At 44.2% G+C, this 20724-nt stretch overlaps 1 protein-coding gene across 1 annotated transcript in view; it reads left to right on the top strand.

Annotated features, from left to right (window-relative positions):
- LOC146869483 (butyrophilin subfamily 3 member A3-like) overlaps positions 1-20724 on the top strand; it is a 246996-nt gene that overhangs the window by 142946 nt on the left and 83326 nt on the right. The window contains exons 4-5 of the mRNA XM_085599875.1: positions 16510-16530; positions 20097-20117. Coding sequence (XP_085456001.1) covers positions 16510-16530; positions 20097-20117 — 42 coding nt within the window. The remainder of the gene's footprint in view (positions 1-16509; positions 16531-20096; positions 20118-20724) is intronic.

Here is a 20724-nt window from a genome sequence, read left to right as displayed (position 1 = left end):
GTCCGCTAGGGCCCCTACACAGCGTCCAAAACCCCCACGACCTGTGGAGTCCCTCAGGGTTCTTCCCTGTCACCCCTATTATTTAACCTCTACCTCCGTCCCCTGATTCACTCGCTTCAGAGCTGGGACATCACAGTGTACAACTACGCTGACGACCTGCAGATCATCTTCCCACTCAACTCCTTGGATGCTGTGAACAACTTCCATTCCGCCATGATACACATCCAGGAGTGGATGAACTACAACCAATTAAAATTAAATCCTGGTAAAACTGAGCTCCTTCTCCCCGGCTCCAGCCCCTCCCACTGGGGTCCGCAGTTCTGGCCTAATAAACTAGCCCCCCCCCCCCCCCGGTCCCTGTGAAATCAGTAAAAAGTCTTGGTGTGACCATCGATACCGAACTCTCCCTCAGATCTCATGTGGGCGCTGTGATCTCCTCATGTACGTTCCAGCTTCGCAAAATCCGTAAAGTAAGTCACCTACTACCACCAGCCGCTCTGGTCCAGGTTATCATCTCCCTGGTACTATCCCGCCTGGACTTTTCCAACTCCCTGTACTACAGACTCCCAAAATCATTGCTGCATCGCCTTCAGGTCGTGCAGAACCAAGCAGCCCGTCTCATCTACAAAACTCCCAAATGGCAATCGGCCAAACCTCTGCTACACAAACTGCACTGGCTACCTATAGAACAAAGGGCGGCCTTCAAGCTGGGCTGCCTCACGTTCAAATCCCTCCACTGTTCCAGCCCCACCTGCCTGACAACACTCATCAATCCACACCGTCCAACGCGCAATCTTCGTTCAGCTCTCCTCAACCTGCTTGCTGTCCCCAAAACCAAAACCAACAAATTCGGCGGCCGTCGGTTTGCCCACCTTGCCCCCAAATTTTGGAATCCTCTTCCCCTGACCATCAAATCCAGTAGCTCCCTCCTTCATTTCAGAAAACTGCTCAAAACCTTCCTTTTTCCCCCACTCGGCTAAATTCCGCCTCCTCTGACCCCAGACTCACCTCTGTCTTACAGCGCCAGGAAACCCACGGTGTCAGTGCGCTCTATAAATTCCACTCAACATAACATAACATAAACAAAAAGCAGGCAGGTGGAAGGGGCACAGGACGGATAGTGATCCATGTTTCAAAGGGGTGAAAATGGCCAGGTGACTGAGTGCTCCCAGTGCAAGGTTTCCAACTGCAGCTAGCCAGATATGCCAGGAGGGCTTATCTGCTGTGACGTCCTTAAAAAGGAAGAGCTCAGTGTGATGTCTGGCTGTGCGTACTCCAAGTGCACTGTGGAAATGATGGATGTGAACCGGGTCCCCAGAGTTTGAATCTACAGCCTTTGTGCAGCCTAAAGGATGTCAAGGCAGGGTCAAAGAGACACCAGGAAATCAGCAGCCAGGTTGTGACCGAGCACACAAAGGCACCGTAAGTGATGGTGAACAGTTTGTTTTCGGTCAGCTCCTAGCAGAGCCACAAGCCTCACTCGGTCCACGAGCCAAACCATCTGGATTCAGTGAGCACACACTCTTATGCCTCTCGTAGGTCTGCCCCCACCCCCAGCGATATCAAAACCCCCCGCCAGCCCCCTCTGCACCTACCCAGATTCACAGTTGCCTCTGCTGGTGTGCCACCGAGCTGAGCAGCACATTGATGGGGAAAGAGGCTTCCAAGGTGAGGGGACCTGCTCTGGCTCATCAGGGGGCCATGGCTCCAAGACAGGGCCAGTTAGGGACAGGCAGCGAGGCTGCTTCCACGGTCCCTGGATGTGCAGCATGTACCGGGCCCAAAACCTCACAGGTCCTAAATGGAAGTGACCAGAAAACGTAGACCCACAAGTATATGTGTATGCCAGAATCTCCCAGAACAAGGTGTAGGTCCCCACTGTGGTGGAGAATACACACTAGTTGTTAAAATACCCCTCACACACCAAAAGGGCCCTTGGTGTTACGCTTCATCATAGGGGTCTTCCCGCCCCTCTACGGGACGGGGCGTGCTACAACCTACGTATGCGTGGGAGCACTGTTGTTATGGGACAACTATGTGTAACGTAGGGGTGTGAGAGGAAGGGTCTGGAGTGAATGGAAAAAGTGAGATAAAAAATACCTGGCTCGTCGGGCTAGAAGACTTTAATATACCTATGAGCTGGTATTAATAAAAGGTGGGGGGAGGAGGTGTATGTGCCTCAATGAGCTGTGCCTCCTATGTCTGCCGACATGTTTCGAAGCTCCCCAAGCTTCTTCATCAGGACCATAAGGATCCCTTCCTAAACTCACAGTGGCGTGTAATAACGTGAAAAAATGAAAAAAATGTGTGTGAAAGGAAAAATATTCATAAAAAGTATATATATATGTATAGTGCCTCAATGGGTCTTTATGGTCAAAATACCTGCAAAAAAACACAAAAGGGGAGATAAAAACATATATTCTCTGCTAGATGTATAATCCATCGTGAGCATTCAGTGACCTGAAAAAAAGTGATAGAATAATCTGCTTTTATCTTTTATCAGGTAATGTTACGTGTCTTAGTGCGACGTAGGATAAACAAAAGTACACTGACAGAACAAAACACACATAAAACATAAAACACACACTCTATGCAAATAGAACAACACACCATTGGTTATTAATATCCAATATCTATATGCTGGCCGTTATTTGGTGGTAAGGCAAGAAAGATAAACATACTTAAATACAAAGCATCATGAGCCTGATGGACGGGTGGTTGGAGTGCCTGATAGGCTATCTATAGAAAGAAAAATAATAAAGGTATACCCAACAAGGGTTAGTCACAAATGACACAAGGTCCTCCTGACTGAAAAATGGGAGGATTACCATAACGGCTATGCCGTACTTACGACTCCCGGGTTCACTGCCCTGTGGAATACAACCTCCCCGTGTGGCTCCGTTGTACAACTGAGTGCGGGGTTGGGTTCGTTTTAAATACCGGATTTGACCGGTATCGCTGAATGGCAGTGGCGCGAAAGTAGGTAAGTTGAGCGTGAAGATGAGGCTCCTCTAGCTCCGCCATGAGTGACCCGGAACCGGAAGTATCCGGATCCGTGCAAAAAAACGGGTATCCGAAAGGTGACTAATAATGAAATGGCCGTAATTGTGTGTACGGCACTTCTGGTGGGAACTATAGATTAATCTGATTATGACACAACCGGCAAAATAGCAGAGGCCTCCCTGGTCATCTTTCCTACGAATGAAATCAACAATTGCTAAAAGCACTGATTCGGTGCTGTGACTGCTCCTAAACCTGTTTTGAGAAGGGTCCAGGAGTTCTTGGTCTGTGAGGTACTGGGCCAATGCCTCGTTGATAGGATTCTCTAGGATTTTAGCTGGGGCAGGCAACAAAGAGATTGAGCACAGATCTTTTAAATCAGCTGAATCCCCACTGGGCTTTTACTTCAGTGGAATGACAACTGCCTCCTTCCAACCCCGAGGATACACACCAGTCTCCAAGACCAGACAATAGACCTTCTGCAAGGCATCCGCAATAAGGTTAGGGCCCAGCTGCGGGCATGGATCATCCGGTGAGGCCGGGAGTTGATTCTTCCATGAAGAGCCTTAATTTTAGGCGCAAGCAACAGGGAGAACCTGGTTAAGCAGCTGCAAATAGGCAGTTCTGAAGTAACACCTTTCCCACTGGGGACGATAGACCTCTCCTTCTGTTCTGGCACCCTGAAATCAGTTGAGATGCCAGGAAAGCCTTCAATAATCTTCATGATCTTGTCGCTAAAGGACTCTGCTACCTTATTACAGAAAAAGTGGGAGTTTTCTATTGGCTGGTGTATAGGAGGCAACAAGAGCATAAAACCGTCTTGATGAGTTCTTTAGGAATTTTGTTTGCAGATCTTATCGTCTGAGCGAAGTACAATATTGACTCCTAATTTACACTTATGAATTTGGGAATAAGCTCCCTGTGTTTGTTTTTCTCTTCCGAATCGAAAGCCAATCTCCATCTCAGTTCCTGTCTCCTACTCTGCTTTGGGAAGTCCTTAATCTCTTCTGAAAACCATGAAGCAGATAGTTCCCTCCTGCCCTTAGGCTTAGCTCTGACTAGAGGTGAAACCTCCTCAATGGCTGACCTAATCCAATTGTTAGGATTCTCTGCAGGGGAACCTGGACTGCTAACGTCCTTCTCCTTAAATTTCACAAAAAGGCTTCAGCAAAATTGTCAACTGAGATTTGTCTCCATTTTCCAACACTGTTTGCAATTTCCTGTGTGCTTTCCAACATATGTTCCATGCGCTCACTAAACATCACCATACTATGGTCAGGCCACCTTAACGGTAGACAATCACCCACAATCAGGGTCTCTTGGTTGGAAAAAAACCCCATCCAAATTGTGACCGGCTCTATGGGTCATAGCATTAACCCGTTGACTAAAGTTGAAACTGTGCATAAGATACACGAAAGCCCTGGTGTGGCGATTGCCCTCTTCTTCTGGAATGGAGGTTGACATCCCCCAAGAAGGTGAAGTTACCTCAAGAAATAAAGGGCTCAAGCACTTAATAACCAGCTCAGAATGCACTGCTTTTTAGGAGGACCAGGTGGAAGGTAGGTCAGCAGCCCCACTGGATCAAAGATTGTTTGTTTTCAATTTTAAAAATACCCCACCTTCAATGATGGCTCTAACGTACAGCTCAGCTGCTCCCTAAAAATGATAGCAAGTCCTCCCCCCTCCGTGTGCTCCTATCAAGCTTCACCACCGCATACAGCGATGGAGTGCAACTGCAAAGTGCTGTTCCGAATCCTCCATGGCCCATGTCTCAGTGATAAACAAACAATCTAACTGAGATATCCCAACCATCTGAATACTCTCTATACTATGTTTTATGAGAGAGCAGGAGTTGACTAACGCAGAGTGTATGGCCTCCTGTGTCCTCATCACATCTCTAGTGTGCTCATCCCTGCCATACCAAGGTGACACTCTCTCCAGAGGCAGCACCCCCTAGACTCTGAACTCATAGAGGTCCAATTACAAGAAGGGAAACACCACGGTCCCACTATCCTGGGGTCCATGCCTTCCCCTCTCCCACAACTCACGTTCTGCTCAAAGTTCATTCGAGCCAGCCTAGTGTAGCTCAAACGATCTTTGGCTGTACAAAAACTGACCGCATCCCTGGCCCCTGGTCCCGCACTGGCACGGACAGGCGTAGACTGACTTTCTGGCAACTTTAAAAGCCAGAGGCAATCACATACTGCACAAATGAGCACCAAACACTAGAACCCTCACCCTATAGTGCGTATAGAGCGTGGTGGCACTACAAAAATGGCTGTCAATTGAAAGAACAGGCCTGAGATTTCACATAATGGCACTAAATTAAAATCACAGAAAATCACAACAGAAGCAACAATTAAGTCAGTAAAAGTAAGATTAAAAAAACGGCGTTAGCCTACAAGGCCGGCCATGGCACAGTAGTCTCTCCAGGCCCGCATCTGCGCATCTGTGTGTTTAAATGCTGGGGTCAAGCACATACTGCGGAACATTAAACTAGTATATATAAAATGTTCAATAAAACAAAAATGCACACTATAATCTGAGTTCACATAGATCGATTGACTAAGCAGACATTGCCAAAGGACTATCACAAGTCCTTCTTCTGTTGACTAAATACTATTATTCCCTGCGAGCCTGCAATGGTCATTTTAGCTCTGACTCCCCCGGGAGTTATACCTATAATGGAGTTGGCCACCCCTCTATCCTGGATTATATCATAGTAGAAACCAGGATGTGGGGCCAGGTTAAGGACTTCATTGTCCAGCTGTGCCATGATAGTGATCATAATTCTTTCATACTTGAACTCATTTTGCCAACGACTAGGGATGAACCAGCAGAAGCATCCGCTATTGATGACAGACTGACACTAACCAACAACAGGCCGAAAGTCAGGTGGACCTGGCTAGAAAAATCCCATGAAGAAATGGCTTTCCTATTTGAAGCCATTACACCCAACCTTGAGGCCATGTCAGAGCTTGTAAAGTCAGGAGACATCGCTGCCTCCCTTACAGAGGTTGCAAAGATCAATGAGACCCCCACCTCCAAGCTGGAGGAGGTGTTTTGGACAGCGTGTGCAAGGGGACATGGGAGGATGCCGAAGCAGTCATGGTTCAATGGAAGTTGTCGGGTGGCAAAAAAGGCATTGATAGAGACCATAAAATCCAAGTGTAATATTGCAGTAAAATCAGCAAGGTCCCTCTATAAAACCACCATTGCATCTGCTAATCGGCATGGGAAATGGATCAATGGGATAGTTTGAAACTGGCCCTGGAGACAAGAGATATGAAAACATTCTGGATCATTATATCTACAGGTAGCAACAAAGGAAAGGCGACCTTCGAGCCAAACATAGCGGCCGATAGTTGGAAAGAGCATTTTTTGGTTCTTTATGCTTCATATGCTGTTGAGGCCAGTAGCCTGACTTCAGCTAATCCGACCCCCTCGGTGTCTGAAATAGCTATCCCCGAGATCACTCTGTCAGAAGTCACAATAGCCCTTGGTAGAATAGTTCCTGGGAAAGCTGTAGGCCCGGACAAGATACCAGGGAATCTTTATCGGGCAGAACCCAAGATTTGGGGTCCTTATTTTTGGGTGTTTGTTAATGCCATTTTACAGGGAATGGCCCTTCCTGCAACCTGGTCAGGTGCTGAGATCCTTCCGGTATACAAAAAGGGATCACCTCTATTACCTACAAACTACAGACCGATCAATTTGATCAATGTTTCACAAAAAGTATTTACCAGGATTTTATTAGATCATCTGCAATCTTGGTTGGAGGAACATAAGATCATGACGCCCTTGCAGGCCGGCTTTAGAGAAAAAACATCAACAATAGACCAGATTTTCAGGCTCCAACTCCTTTATTGGAAAACAGTACATCTCGAATGAGGTAGCCTGTATTTGGTCTTTGTGGACCTCAAGTGTGCATTTGACCTGGTACCCAGAGATGCTTTGTGGAGGGTTCTGAGTGAACTAGGACTTCCCTTCTATCTTTTGGATATATTGAGAAGGTTACACAATGGTAACTATGCCCAAATTAGGTATGGGAAAAATGGGGAACTCATGCCGCCCATCCCTGTCAACAGGGGAGTAAGACAGGGATGTGTGCTTGCCCCTACCCTGTTCTGCATCTACATCAATGGACTAGTAAGTGCACTGAGTGAACTTAAGGACATAGACGCCCCCAAACTAGCGCACAAGCTAATTCCGGCCATGATGTTTGAAGACAATACCCTACTCCTCTCCAAGTCTCCTATGGGTATCCAGAGAATTTTAGACGGGTTTTGTGAGTTCCGTTGGTCTATGGGGTTGGAGATCAACATCCAAAAAACAAAATGTATGGTCTTCAACCCCAATAGATCAACCCGCCCTAACCCATGCATGAACGGTACTCCCCTAGAGCGGGTATCTATATTTGACTACCTGGGGCTTACACTTACTGAAAAAATGGCCTGGGGGCCTCAAATAGATAAGTCAAATCTTAAACTGGCTCAGACCGCAGGTGGCCTGGCCAAGTTCCATAGAAAGTTGTTCCATAAGCTGGTTAGTTCAGTCATGGAGATCTATAAAACCCAGCTTAGGAGTGCTGCCCTATATGGGGCTGAACTCTGGGGGCACTCTCACCTTAGGCCCATTGTTAAAACAGAGAACAGCTTTCTTAGGCAGTTATTCAGATTACCGGTGAGTTCCCCTCTGATTCCACTGCGTATGGATCTAGGGGTGAGACCCATCGCAGAGGAAATTGGCTGCAGACCTCTACTATTTTGAGACTCCTCGGCATAGAAAAGCTGTCATGGTTTGCACGTATTAGGGAAGATCTTTGTGCAATTGCCAGAGACGATCTTTGGGATAATCCAGATACAGCCTGTCTGAGAATCTCGCATAAACAATTAGTTACCAGTTGTTGGGGTGGCAAACTCGATAAACTCCTTGAAGATTCTATCACTGGTTCTCTTACATCAAACTTTCTGGATGTGAAGGTTACGTATAATATTGAGCCATGCCTAGATTAAATCCGACCGGCATTAGCCAGGAAACTGTATGTGCAGTTTCGGCATGGCTGCCTTCCCTTGCGTTCCATCACCAACAAGTGGTCCAGTGGTACTTCATTGAGGTGTCCTGCATGTAGCTCTGGTGAGGAGTCTGGACTCCATGTTTTCTTCTTTTGCCAGGGATACCATACAGTTAGTCACAGATGGTTGATCCAGTTGTGTAGGAACCTTGGCACAACCCAGTGCAAAGAAGCATTCAGGCTCCTAAAATGTAACACTGAACTTCACATTGTCTATGCAGTATCTCGTTTTTTAAGCTCAATGTGGTGGTCACGGGTGGGCTATGTGATTAACCTTCGCATTGTTTTCATCTCAAGTACCATCTTGACCTATAATTTGTTTTTACCATGATTCTAGCCTTTTTAACTGTTTTAGCAATGTTTGTATCTTTTTGTGTCTGTTCTTTTATGGTGTATAAACCGAAATAAAGAAATATATGATGATGACTATTATTCTCTGTATGTCTGTATATTCATGTTAGCAAAAATATGCTGATGTCCTGTTCGCTATCAAAAATAAGTATTAGAATAAGTACAGAGCAACTGCAAGCACACTGAATTTGATCTTTGTGTTTTTACAATAGTTTAAGGGGGCTTATTTTTCACAGTTTTACTATAAATCCTTCCCCCTAAAGCCGTACCAGGACCCCCCCCACGTATGAGTAGGTGTGGGTGGTAAACTTTTCTCCTTCAGCAGATCTTGTTGAGTTTTCCCCACTGCACGCTCTGCTTGGAGCACAGAGTTTCGGAAAAACTCTTACCAACTGACGCATTGCAGACTTTTCTCGTGCGCGAGCAAGAAACTTAAGCGAAAGACCACCTCCTGGTGAGATTTCTCAATGCGGGAGGTTGCAGCAGGTCGCTACCGTTCAAGTTGATAAAGCTGCCACTCATTGTGTGAAAACTGCCACTCAAGTAGAAAGTCAACTCGAGCAGCATAAAAAAGACGTGCCCTCTGGGGAAATTCGCACTAATTTCACAGCATGGAACAAGCTCCCTGAGCTAGAAATCAGCACGAGCAGTGTGACGTACCGCAACTCTGCCACTCACAGAAAACTGTGGAATCTTGTGGAGTTATTGGTTAACTCTACGGAATTCTGGGGAGTGAAACTTGCATGTTCTGCCCAGGCCTAATTATGAGCCATCCACTTAGCCAACATCACTTCAAATGATGGCACTTCAAGAAATTGTGAATGTGGTTTGGTTCGTTATTTAAATATGTATTATATATATATAGCAATCTGCATTGAAGAATGAGTGGATATATAAATATAAATATCAGGATGGAGGATTTAGGAGCAGTGTGATTGACCGTTTACTTGACTAATTTACAGTGACTAAACTGTGTGAATATCTGTATCACTTTGTCAGTTGTTGTGTAAACTGCTGCACCAGTTGGTTACTAGCTACGTGAAAGTCTATATTAGTTATTGATTAGTTAACTGAGTATTTGTATGGGAGAGTGAATGTGTGTGTGGTTCGGTGGGGGGTGTGTGACTGCCCAAAGATGTGTGAATGCTTGATTCAGTAGGTATATGAGGTTAAAACTACATGTTATAACAGATGAGTGAATATCTTTATGGGTGTGGTGATGAGCAAATATATCTCTCAATGGTACATGTCCAACAAACTAGAAAAATAAAAAGCAGTGTATGTGACAGTTGTTGTATATAAATAAGTATACATAAGACTCCGTGATTGTATGAGTGACTGTATGGATAACTGTATACTTGTAATAGTGATTTTATACCACACTAAGTATGAGTTACTATCTATATGAATAAATGAAGTGGTGTTTGTATAAGTGTGTAGCTGACTAAATGTAAGTATGATCCATTGTCTGCATAAGTGAGTAGGATGACTGCATAAGTGAATAGGATGTGTGCTGGTGTGTAATGACGATATAGGTGTATAAGTATATTTGATAGTGTTCTATTGATCATAGACAGCATGTATAAGTGAATTAGTGAGTGATTAGATGTGTGTGTAGATCTAGGACTCACTGAGTGGGTTTTTAGAAAGTTGTATTGGTGTGTCAATGGATTCAAATATGGTACTCTGTATTTTACAGTGAGTGATGAAAGGTTATACTAGTGTATGATGAGGTGCATCTGATTGTCACGTGGATGATGTCATCAGTGATGTCATTTGAGATGTCATCAGTGATGTCATCAGTGATGTCACTGACCATGTCATGAATGATGTAATATGTGATATCATCAGCAGTGGATTGCGGGCACGCAAGTTATAGTTAGCAGAACTAACTATAACAGAGGAATTTCAATGGTTTTGTACGAGTGAAATGTCCAGCTAACTATAGCAGCCCTGAAACCTATGGTTTTTTCAGTGAATTTCTAAGGTTTTTAAAATGCTAATTCCTAACTATAACATGTCTGAAACCTATGTTTTTTTCAGTGAATTTCGAAGGTTTTTTAAATGTAATAATAGTATATGTATTTTTTTTTATACTGATTTTCTAGTTTTTTTAACTGTTTATTTTTACATATTTTATTTTTTAAATTACATTATATATTTTTAATATAAATTGAAATAAAAATGTTTTTTAAAATATTGAAACTGAAATATTGTTTTTTGTTGTTGAATGTATAAGTGCAGAACTATAAGTGTGTTGGTTAGTTAGGGGACTGCATGCATATTGGATAGGGGTTTGAAGCAGTCCATGTGCTAAGATTAGAGTACTGCAAGGAGAGTGCCTGCGTGAATTTATAAGTTATTGGGTTTTGGCGCAGTGAATGGATTACTACATGGTGCTGAATGGGTCACTGGAGAAGTGCAAGGGGAGTGACCGGGTATTTGCTGGAGTGTATAGATAGTGACTGGGGAATTGAAGGTGTGAAAGAAAGGTGTGGAGGTGGTTAGAGGACTGCATGAATAGTGGATAGGGGTTTGAAGCAGTCCATGTGCTAAAGCCTGGCTCGCTGGATGAGTTCTTGGGTACTGACTGAATGATTAGACTACTGCAAGGAGAGTGCCTGGGTGAATTTATAAGTGTTTGGGTTTTGGCGCAGTGAATGGATTAGTACATGGTGCTGAATGGGTCACTAGAGTGCAAGGGGAGTGAGTCCTAGAGCCAGTGCTATGCTAACAGACACTTAGAATACAGTGAAAACACCTACATACACTAGGGAACACTATGCGTTGGGGTCCCCCTGTGATTAGAATGACCTCCTCTGTAAGCCCCTAGTATATAATAGGGCAGGGGGATTTAAAAATACCACTTAAAACGTCCCACAGGGCGCGTTTGCACACTGGTGAAGGGAGGGGGAGGCTAAACTGACGTGTGCAATCATGCCCTGTGGTCGTTTTAATTTGGGGGATAATGTCCCCTTGAATCCTGAGTGTCTCTTGGGTTCAACTAGCCCACCAGGTACCTCCAGTTAGTGCCACAGAGCTGAGTTGCAGAGAGGTGTGAAAAGTGGCACGGCCTGCACTACCTCTCTGCAATGCAGCGCAGTGGCGTTTACTGGCCCTCAGGATTGAAGGCAAATAATTTCCCCATCTTAAAACCCGCCACAGGGCATGTTTGCACACATAGCCTCAGGCCCCGTCCCCTCCCTTCACCACTGTGTAAATGTGCCCTGTGGCCGTTTTAATTTGGGAGATTAAGTTCCCTTGAATCCTGAGTGTCCCTTGGGTCCAACTAGCAAACTAGCCCACTAGGTACCTCCAGTAAGCACCACAGAGCTGCGTTGCAGAGAGGTGTGAAAAGTGGCACGGCCTGGGCCACCTCTCTGAAACACAGCGCAGTGGCGCTTACTGGAAGCACCTGGTGGGCTAGTTGGCCCCCTGGGGCTCTCAGAATTTAAGGGGAATTATTTCCCCAGCCTATGACGCGCCACAGGGCGTGTTTTCACACGTCATCTCAGGCCCCATCCCCTCCCTTCACCACTGTAAACGCGCCCTGTGGCCGTTTTAAGTTGGCAGATTAAGTCCCCGTGAATCCTGAGGGTCCCTAGGGTCAAACTAGCCCACTAGGTACCTCCAGTAAGCGCCACAGAGCTGCGGTGCAGAGAGGTGTAAAAAGGGGCGTGGTCTCTGAACACATGTCTGCAAAGCAGCTCCCTGGCGCATACTTGAGATACCTGGTGGGCTAGTTGGCCCTCTGGGACCCTCAGTATTGAAGGGGAATTAATTCCCCAACTTCCAACTCGCCAGGGGGTGCGTTTGCACAATGGTGAAGGAAGGGGGCGTGGCCTGAGGTGACATGTGTGCAAACTTTGCCCTGTGGCGCATTGTAAGTTGGGGAATTAATTCCTCTTCAATCCTGAGGGTCCCTGGGGACCAACTAGCCCACCAGGTACCTCCTGTATGCGCCAGGGAGCTGCGTTGCAGAGAGGTGTTCAGAGGCCACGCCCCTTTTCTCAACACTCAGCAACGCAGCTCTGTGGCGCTTACTGAAGGTACCTGATGGGCTAGTTGGCCCCCAGGGATCCTCAGGATTGAAGAGGAATTAATTCCTCAACTTAAAACGCGCTACAGGGCCTGTTTGCACACATGTCACCTCAGGCCCCGCCCCGTCTCTTCATCACTGTGCAAACGCACCCCGTGGCGCGTTTTAAGTTGGGGGATTAACTCCCCTTGAATCCTGAGGGTCCCTGGGGTGCAACTAGCCCACCAGCTACCTCCATTAAGCGCCACAGATCTGCATTGCAGAGAGGTGTAAAAAGGGGCGTGGCCTTAGAACACCTCTCTGCAATGCAGCCCGCTGGCGCATACTGGAGGTTCCTGGTGGGCTAGTTGGCCCCCAGGGACCCCCAGTATTCAAGGGGAATTTGTTCCCCTTCTGCAAACACGCCAGAGGGCGCCTCCTAAGGCTGTTGATTCTTACCGATTGTTCGTTTGTGTATTCTTCCCAAAGCTCTATTTACCTCTGGGTATCTCTTGCTTGTGATCTGTTTCCATGTAAAACCATGTAACCATCATTCAGTGTGCTTCCTCCTTGAATATCTCTATGGTGCTTGTCGGACGAGGCCCCATTCATGAATGCTAATAAATGACCTATGGTTTGTACTTCACTCCAGTGTCGATTCCTCCTTACTTGTTAAGAACCCGTGGACGAAGAGGTGACCCTTCACCAGTGGGTTTTAATAAATCTGCTTCCACACAGGAAGTTCCTTCACTTTACAGTAGCCGAGAGCCACTTTCAATTCAAATTCCTCCCTTTCGGCCTCAGATCGGCACCAAGAGGTAGCGGCCTTCCTCAGAAGACAACAGCACCAGGTGTTTCCCTACCTAGACAACTGGTTGAAAAAAGTCCCTTCCAAAACAACAGGCAGGAATTCTGTGACAGCCTGTACAAAGCTCTTCAAAGGTCTAGGTCTTACCCTCAACAGGGAAAAGTCAAACTTGCTTCCTTCCTAGAACGCCATTTTTCTGGTAGCCATATTGGACACATCCCTGAACAGAGCATTTCCATCACTAGAAAGAAAAGGCAAACTGATGTTGATGGCGCGTCTCCTCCTAAAAAGGTCACTTTCAGTTTGCCTCTACAAGTCCGTTCTGGGATCCATTTCGTCCTGCATTCCTCTGATACCCCACTGCAGGCTACGAATGCGTCCTCTTCAGGAGCAATTGGACTTACAGTGGCATCAGGTGAAAGGATCTTTTGAAGACATGATCACAGTAACTTCGCCAATGAGACAAGCTGCCTCATGGTGGATTCACAAGGTGAACATTTCTTAGGGTCTCTCTTTGCTGGTCACCCCAGTTCCTCAGATACTTACAACTGATGCATCTCTAGAAGGTTGGGGAGCGATCTTACAGAACCTCCAAATAAGTGGTTGATGGCAACAGCATCATAGTCTTTTGCACATCAATTTGCTGGAGCTAAGAGCGATTCACCTAGCCCTACAGGTATTTCTCCCAAGAATAAAAAAATTGTTGGTTCTGATCAGAACAGACAATACCACGGCCATGCATTACGGCAACAAACAGGGCGGCACGAGATCCCGTCTGTTGTCTGTGGAAGCTCAAAGTATCTGGGAATGGGCGATCCTACATGGGGTTTAGCTGAAAGCTGAGCATCTTCCAAGGAATCTCAACAAAACAGCAGATACACTAAGCAGACTAAAGTCAGTCTGCCATGAGTGGTAGCTGGACCAGAGGACGCTGGCGACATCTTCTGGCTTAGGGGTAGGACATCCATAGATCTGTTTGTGACACCGAAGAACAAAAAATACCAGTACTTCGCAAGCTGGCATCACCATCCGGGATCCTGGTGGCGTGTGTTTTCGATGGTATGGTCAGGTGTCTTTGTCTATGCTTTTCTCCCCATTCCTCTTCTCCTGAGGCTTCTCAGGAAGTTGAAGGCAGAACCCTGCAAAATGATCCTCACAGCACCGTACTGGCCTCACCAGTACTGGTACACAGAGCTTCTTCTTCTGTTGGTGGAGCAACCGATTCCCTTGGATCCTATCCCATCATTGCTGACGATGTCCCAGGGCCAAGTGCTGCATCTGGATCCCAAATCCCTTCAATTATCAGCTAGGCTCCTGAGCACAGAAAGTTTGTTTTACCTGAATCTGTCTTCCGAGTGTAGAGACATCCTTTCCCAGGCTCATGCTCAGAGTACGAACAAGACATACCAAATGAAGTTGAAGAGGTTCTGATTCTGGTGCCAAAAATTGGGAGTTCACCCTTTCTCTTCCTCGGCTCAGGAGATTCTTCCTTATATCCTTTCCTTTGTAAAAGCTGGTTTAGCTCATGCATCCATCAAAGTTCATCTTGCAGCCATCTCTCGTTTCAGAAAAACGTCTTCAGGCCCTTCTCTATGGTCAGTAAGGATAATAAAACAATTCATGAAGGGGCTTTTTCGGGTTTTCCCTCCGATCAAACCTCCTCCTCCACTCTGGCACCTTAATATAATCTTGGCTCAGCTCATGAAACATCCTTTCGAGCCTTATAAGGCACCATAAACCAATGTATAGACAGAGATACTCTGTAGTGGGTGGTTGGTAAAAAAGAATAGGAAATCTTGGGAAACCTTAGCCTCATTGTGAATGAACTTTGAATTATGTCTGCACATTAATTGTACTTACAGAGGGAGAATGTTATAGCTCCTTTTGGACAAAATCACTGTAAATCCACGGTCTAGGAGGTACTCTTTTCCAGAAACTTTTAGAAAGATGGCATCTGGTTCAAGTTTGGTGTCTCTGGAATCCAAATTTTAAATGCTAACTTATGGTGGAGTCGGATTTAAAATTACGAAAGTTGGCATTTTCTTGCCTTATCCATTGGTGCCTGCAGTCTATCTGACTGGGTGTAGTGTGCAGCGGGGCTATTGAATATTCCTCCTAGACAGCCACACATAATGGAAGTTTAGGTGTGACTGAGTGGGACATCACTGGCAGGATGGGAGGGAGGAGTTGGGTCCAGCCTCACTTACACCTGAATAGGCTGTGTTGTGTCTCCCCAAAAAGAGCCTAACGACTCTGCATTCTCACTTCAACCAGCTTGGAGCAAGGGCACACAATGTCTAAAAAGCAGCTCCCACCTTTCAGAACCAGGACATCAGGATATAAAAAGTAGACCTCAGACACCAACTCTTCAGTACACTTCTGGACCTGTAGGTACTCTGCCAGGAAGGAGGAGTGCTGTACTGCTGAAGAACTGCCACTATGCTGAGCAGCTATGTTTCCTTTATACAAAACTAGAAGTCTCCTACACAGTGAGCAAGACAATGCATGATCTTTACCACAACACAAATCACCAATACACACACTAAGGGATTTAACTCAAATTAGACTGTTCGATTCCATCTTGAAAATCTCCAGTAATGCCCATTTTCAGATTTATAACCTATTGTTGGCTGTCTGAGAAGACATTTCAAAAGAAAACATTTACAAATGATAGTAGGGTTTTAAAATAGTTTTGAGGGTTACGACATCTGAACATATTGTTTCTTACATATCTTTAAAGCCTTTGTATAAAACTGCATTGAATGTATTACTATTTTATAGACCCCTCACCATTATATTGCAAGGACCCCTCACCATTATATTGCAAGGACCTTAATGCATTTGCTACAAAAAAAAACCAGGACAATGATTGAGAGGTTTTAGAAAAGTACTAGAAGTGTGAATGTGACAGATCAGTTTGAAACACGTAAACTATTTATGACTATATGAACAGAAATCTCCCATGAATATCATATTTTCACACATTGTGCAAAATGTAATAAGAATATTTAAAAAATTCTCCCAGGTAGCTAATACTACCCTTTCTGAGTTGTCTTTATCTGTCTAGTTTCACCAGTAGGCAATGTAGAAATATTTTACACATCCTGAAAACAAGATTACATTAGACTTCTCTATATGTTTTCTGATAGGTATTTTGATCAAAGCAATATGTAAGTTTATAAATTGAGCAGTAAAACATGGATCTTGTATAACATGTAATTCTAGAGAGCTCATATTAGTTTGTTTTTGTGTACCCAGATAATCTCCAAAAAGAAATAGGTGAGTGTAATGGTATTTCTATTAATACAGCGGCATTGGATGCTTTATGATCTCTTCAAGTGGTATTTTGCTGTCACTGTACACGGTAGATCATCTATCCCAGTTCATGCTTGGAAATAGCTTTTGTGGCACCATAATCAGGAACCTTAGTGGCTTCTTGCCTAAAGCTCTCAACTTCTGAACTCCTTCTATTTGTAGATGCTCTGATTCTGGAATATTGTCTAGAAAGACATTAACAGTTTCTGAAATAAGTACTGAAATGAAAGATTGGGCTAGAGGACTGAAATACAAATGTTCCCTTCTCTTGATTAATATCATACTATAAGTGAAGGGCCCAATGTCACATTGCCATCCTCTCCTAGACCATTAGGTTGTACTGACGCCATTGGATTTGCTCTACTGTTTTCAGCTCCTAGATATGTACCAGGTTTTCTTATGAAAAGTTCCAATCCTGCTTCTGATTATTTGGACCCATTCCTCTGAGTTGATGTAATTTCTATTTGGCATCTGACAGGGTTTGATCCTTGTCTGTCTTAGGGCTGCCTTGCCTCTATATCTAAGAATAAGCATCTTCATACACTTGTAAACTGGGCAATGTCAGGCTCGTTGTGGAAGAACATCTTTCTAGTTTCCTGCAGCATATAGGGGGACAGAGAGGTATCATTTACAGTTTGGCAGATAATGGGAACCGTCAAAAATTGACAAATGCTCCACCCTGTCAATCTTGTGAATCCCTTTGATTTAATCCCCTGGTTGAAAACCACAGCCTGGTGGCCTACCTATCACTGGCCGCCAGGTCATAGTTATGGATTCCTCGCCATATTTAGAGGATAGCTGTTATAACTAAATTTCCAATCTCAGAAAAGTCATGTGAGGCTTCACAAACCTCAGTTTGTAAATCTATAAATGACTCAGTGCATAGGGACAAAATTCCCTGTGCGTTATAGTCCGTGATTCTTCATTAACAAACTTCCACCTTTTGTAGGTTTTTATTTCAATACTAAAAATTCATGAGCAGGCGAAACAAAGCCATTGTGGCTCTATAGGGTTCTCTATATTCAGTCGGACAATTTTTCAGGAGCTGCACTCTAGGATTAGGATGGGTATATTATGTTACATTATACAGATTTGTATGGCGCAAGTTATCACTCGAGGGTATCCAGGTACTGGAGCAGGAGCGTAGCTCTGGTTGTGCCGGAGCAGGAGCTGAGGATTTACATTGTTATTGTGGCCTTAATTTGAGCATTTCTTTTCAGTTCAAGTAAGCTTCATAGCATCTTAGTGTAGGATTCGTACAAGGCAGGTGGCTGAACAGCATCCATTCACTTTTCATCATCAAGAAGCCTCTGAAATATTCCAAGATTTCCCAACTGACACATCTGAGAAGTATAGTCGTGGCCTACAAGTTATACCTTATTGCTGCTGATGTGAGTGGGCATACATTTCATCTATTCTAGGGGATACATAAGATGCAAATAGAGGAATGAGACAGAGGCAGGCCTATGGTAAAGGGATAAAACTAAATTGAATGAACCTGGGGGTATTCAGGCGCTGAATCAGACTGAGAGACAGAGTTTGTTTATGGAAAATGGGGAGATGCTATTTAGTGAATAGCCAGGTTTTTAGGTTTTTCCTGAATTCTAATAAGTTTGCTTTGTTCTTGAGGTCTATGGGGAGCAACTTCCACAGCCACGCTGTGCAGGTTACGATCCCTTCCTCCCCCCAGTTAACTAGTTTCAATTTAGGGAATACAAGGTTTCCACTGGAAGATGAGCGACGAGATCGTGCCGAAATGTAATGTTCGGAGCGCTGTCTCAAATACGTAGGTTCAAGTAATAACGCTGCCGTGTTCTGCAGTGTCTGCAACTTGTGCAAGAATCTTTTGAATGTTGATGAAGAGTGCATTGCACTAATGCAACTTAGAGGAAATGAGAGCCATAACTACAGTTTTTTGCAAGGTCATTGGAACGTAGGCAAGACTTTTCTGAGGATTTTCAAGACATAAAAGCAGGAAGATGTAGTGTGATTTATCCGTCCTTCGAAGGATAGCTTAGTGTTGATGATTAGTCCCAAATCTTTTACTTCGCTCCTTGGGGTAGGCAGGGTTCCAAGTTCTTGAGGCCACCAGTTAGGAGACCAAAAGGATGGGTTATTGCCAAACAGTAAAACCTCAGTTTTTGAGGAGTTGAACTTCAGGCAGCTATTCTGCATCCAGCTGCTATGTGGAGCATGCAATCGTGAAATTGAACTGCCGTGGCCTCAGGGTTACCTGCTATCGACACAACAATCTGCGTGTCATCAGCGTAGGAGACCAGCGCAAAACCATGAGATTTGATCGGTGCTGCCAGCGGGGTAACATACAGATTAAATAGAGTGGGGCTCAGGAATGAACCCTGGGGCACTGCGCATGTCAGTGAGAAAGCTGGTGATGTAAAGTCTCCTAAAGACACTGTTTGAATTTGGTCGACTTGGAAGGGTGTTAAGAATTTGAGTGCTTTGTCGTTTATACCAAACGATCCACGTCAGTCGATTGGGAGAGTATGGTTAAGTGTGTTGAACATGGTTGAATATTCTAATAAGAGCAGGCCCGCATTGCTCCTGCGATCTGTTGTCTGTTTGACTTCCTCAGTGGCTGTGACCAGTGCCAGCTCAGTGCTGTGGTGAATACGGAAACCAAACTGAGTTAGATAGAGACTCTAATTATTGTCTATAAAAGTTGCCAGCCCTTGATTGTTGGTCTCTTGGCTATCATTTAAAGTGGTAATATGGGCCTTTATTTAACTTTAGATCCCTCACAGACTGTACCTGATGGTTATTCTGTAAGAGACCTCGGAAGGGACACACACAGTGTTGATCATACAAATACAAATAGCATCCCCCTTCCTGTCCTAGCCTAGAACTTTCATAGACAATCCCTTTGCTGTTCTGGTGGGATTAGCCCAGTATGCTGAAATGCTTTTAGATGTAACCAGAATGTTGTTAGAAATGACCTAAAATGGTATTAGGAGAAATGGCTCTGTCCACAGTGACGAAACAGAAAGTAAGTCAACTATTGTTTTTGTATTGTGTTGTCTTTTAGTGGCACTCATTTGAATCAAGAAAGTAACAAGGGCAGCTATTTTGGGATTTAGGCTCATCATTGTTTTTTTATGTGTCATTTATGACCTGTATAGCTCTTTTCTTATTTCAATCTTTAATAATATTGTGAAATATATATTTTATGCACCATATTATGAAAGTATCATGTATTCTGAATGAGTGCACAAACGCAATTTTTTCACACAGCCACTAAAAGGAACACTTGGTTGTAGGTCTTGTAATGTTCTAAATGCACATTAATTTGTTCTGTTCAATGCTGACTGTCAAATGCTCATTGTGGTGTGACACTTTTGAGCTCATCATTTTTAATATCATGCCCTTAATTTTTGTAAATAGCTTGAATTTAGAGAATTTCACCACAGTTGCTATAATATTGACGAGAGGAACAAGTCTTGAAAGTTTGCCTTTGAAATTTGGAGTAATGGAGTATTAAATCTGCACAAGTAACACATTTGTCCCTATTTCAGAAACTCTCCAGAAGGAAAAAGGTATGTGAATTGCATTGATACAAAGGTGAGAGTAAGAACAAATCAAGTCAAGATAGTGTACTTCTGTTAAGCTACTTGCCTGAAGAATGTTACTGCCTATCTTGCATCATTTGTTTATAATGATGTTGGGAGCGATATTTTGCTTTATAGAGGGGCTATTAGCCGGACTATGTCTCCTTTATACAAAAACAGAAGGCTCCTACGCAAGGCTGGGCCCACTCTGCACCGCAACACTAAACACCAAGACACACACTAAACACCAAGACAGACACTCAATTTAGACACTTCAACTCCATCTTAAAAAATATTCAGAAATGCCCATTTTCAAATTCATAAATGAAGTGTTGGCTATTCCAGCAGACAGTAGAATTTCAAAAAGATTGTAGGTTTAAAAAAAATACTTTTAAGGTTCTCAAAATCTTAACATTTAGTTTATTTCATATCCTTGAAGCCTTTCTATAGAATGCATTGAATTTATTACTTATTTACAGACCCACTAACCAATATAGTGCAAGTCAACTTGATATTCATATACTTGACTGAGGAATTTTAGAAAAGTATAAAAATTGTGAATGTAATAGGTCAGTTTGAAATGCATAGATTATCT

The sequence above is a fragment of the Triturus cristatus genome, chromosome 1_1 (assembly GCF_964204655.1).
Source record: "Triturus cristatus chromosome 1_1, aTriCri1.1, whole genome shotgun sequence".
Taxonomy (NCBI): domain Eukaryota; kingdom Metazoa; phylum Chordata; class Amphibia; order Caudata; family Salamandridae; genus Triturus; species Triturus cristatus.
The sequence above is the reverse complement of the archived record's forward strand: the minus strand, read 5'-3'. Positions and strand labels throughout refer to the sequence as shown.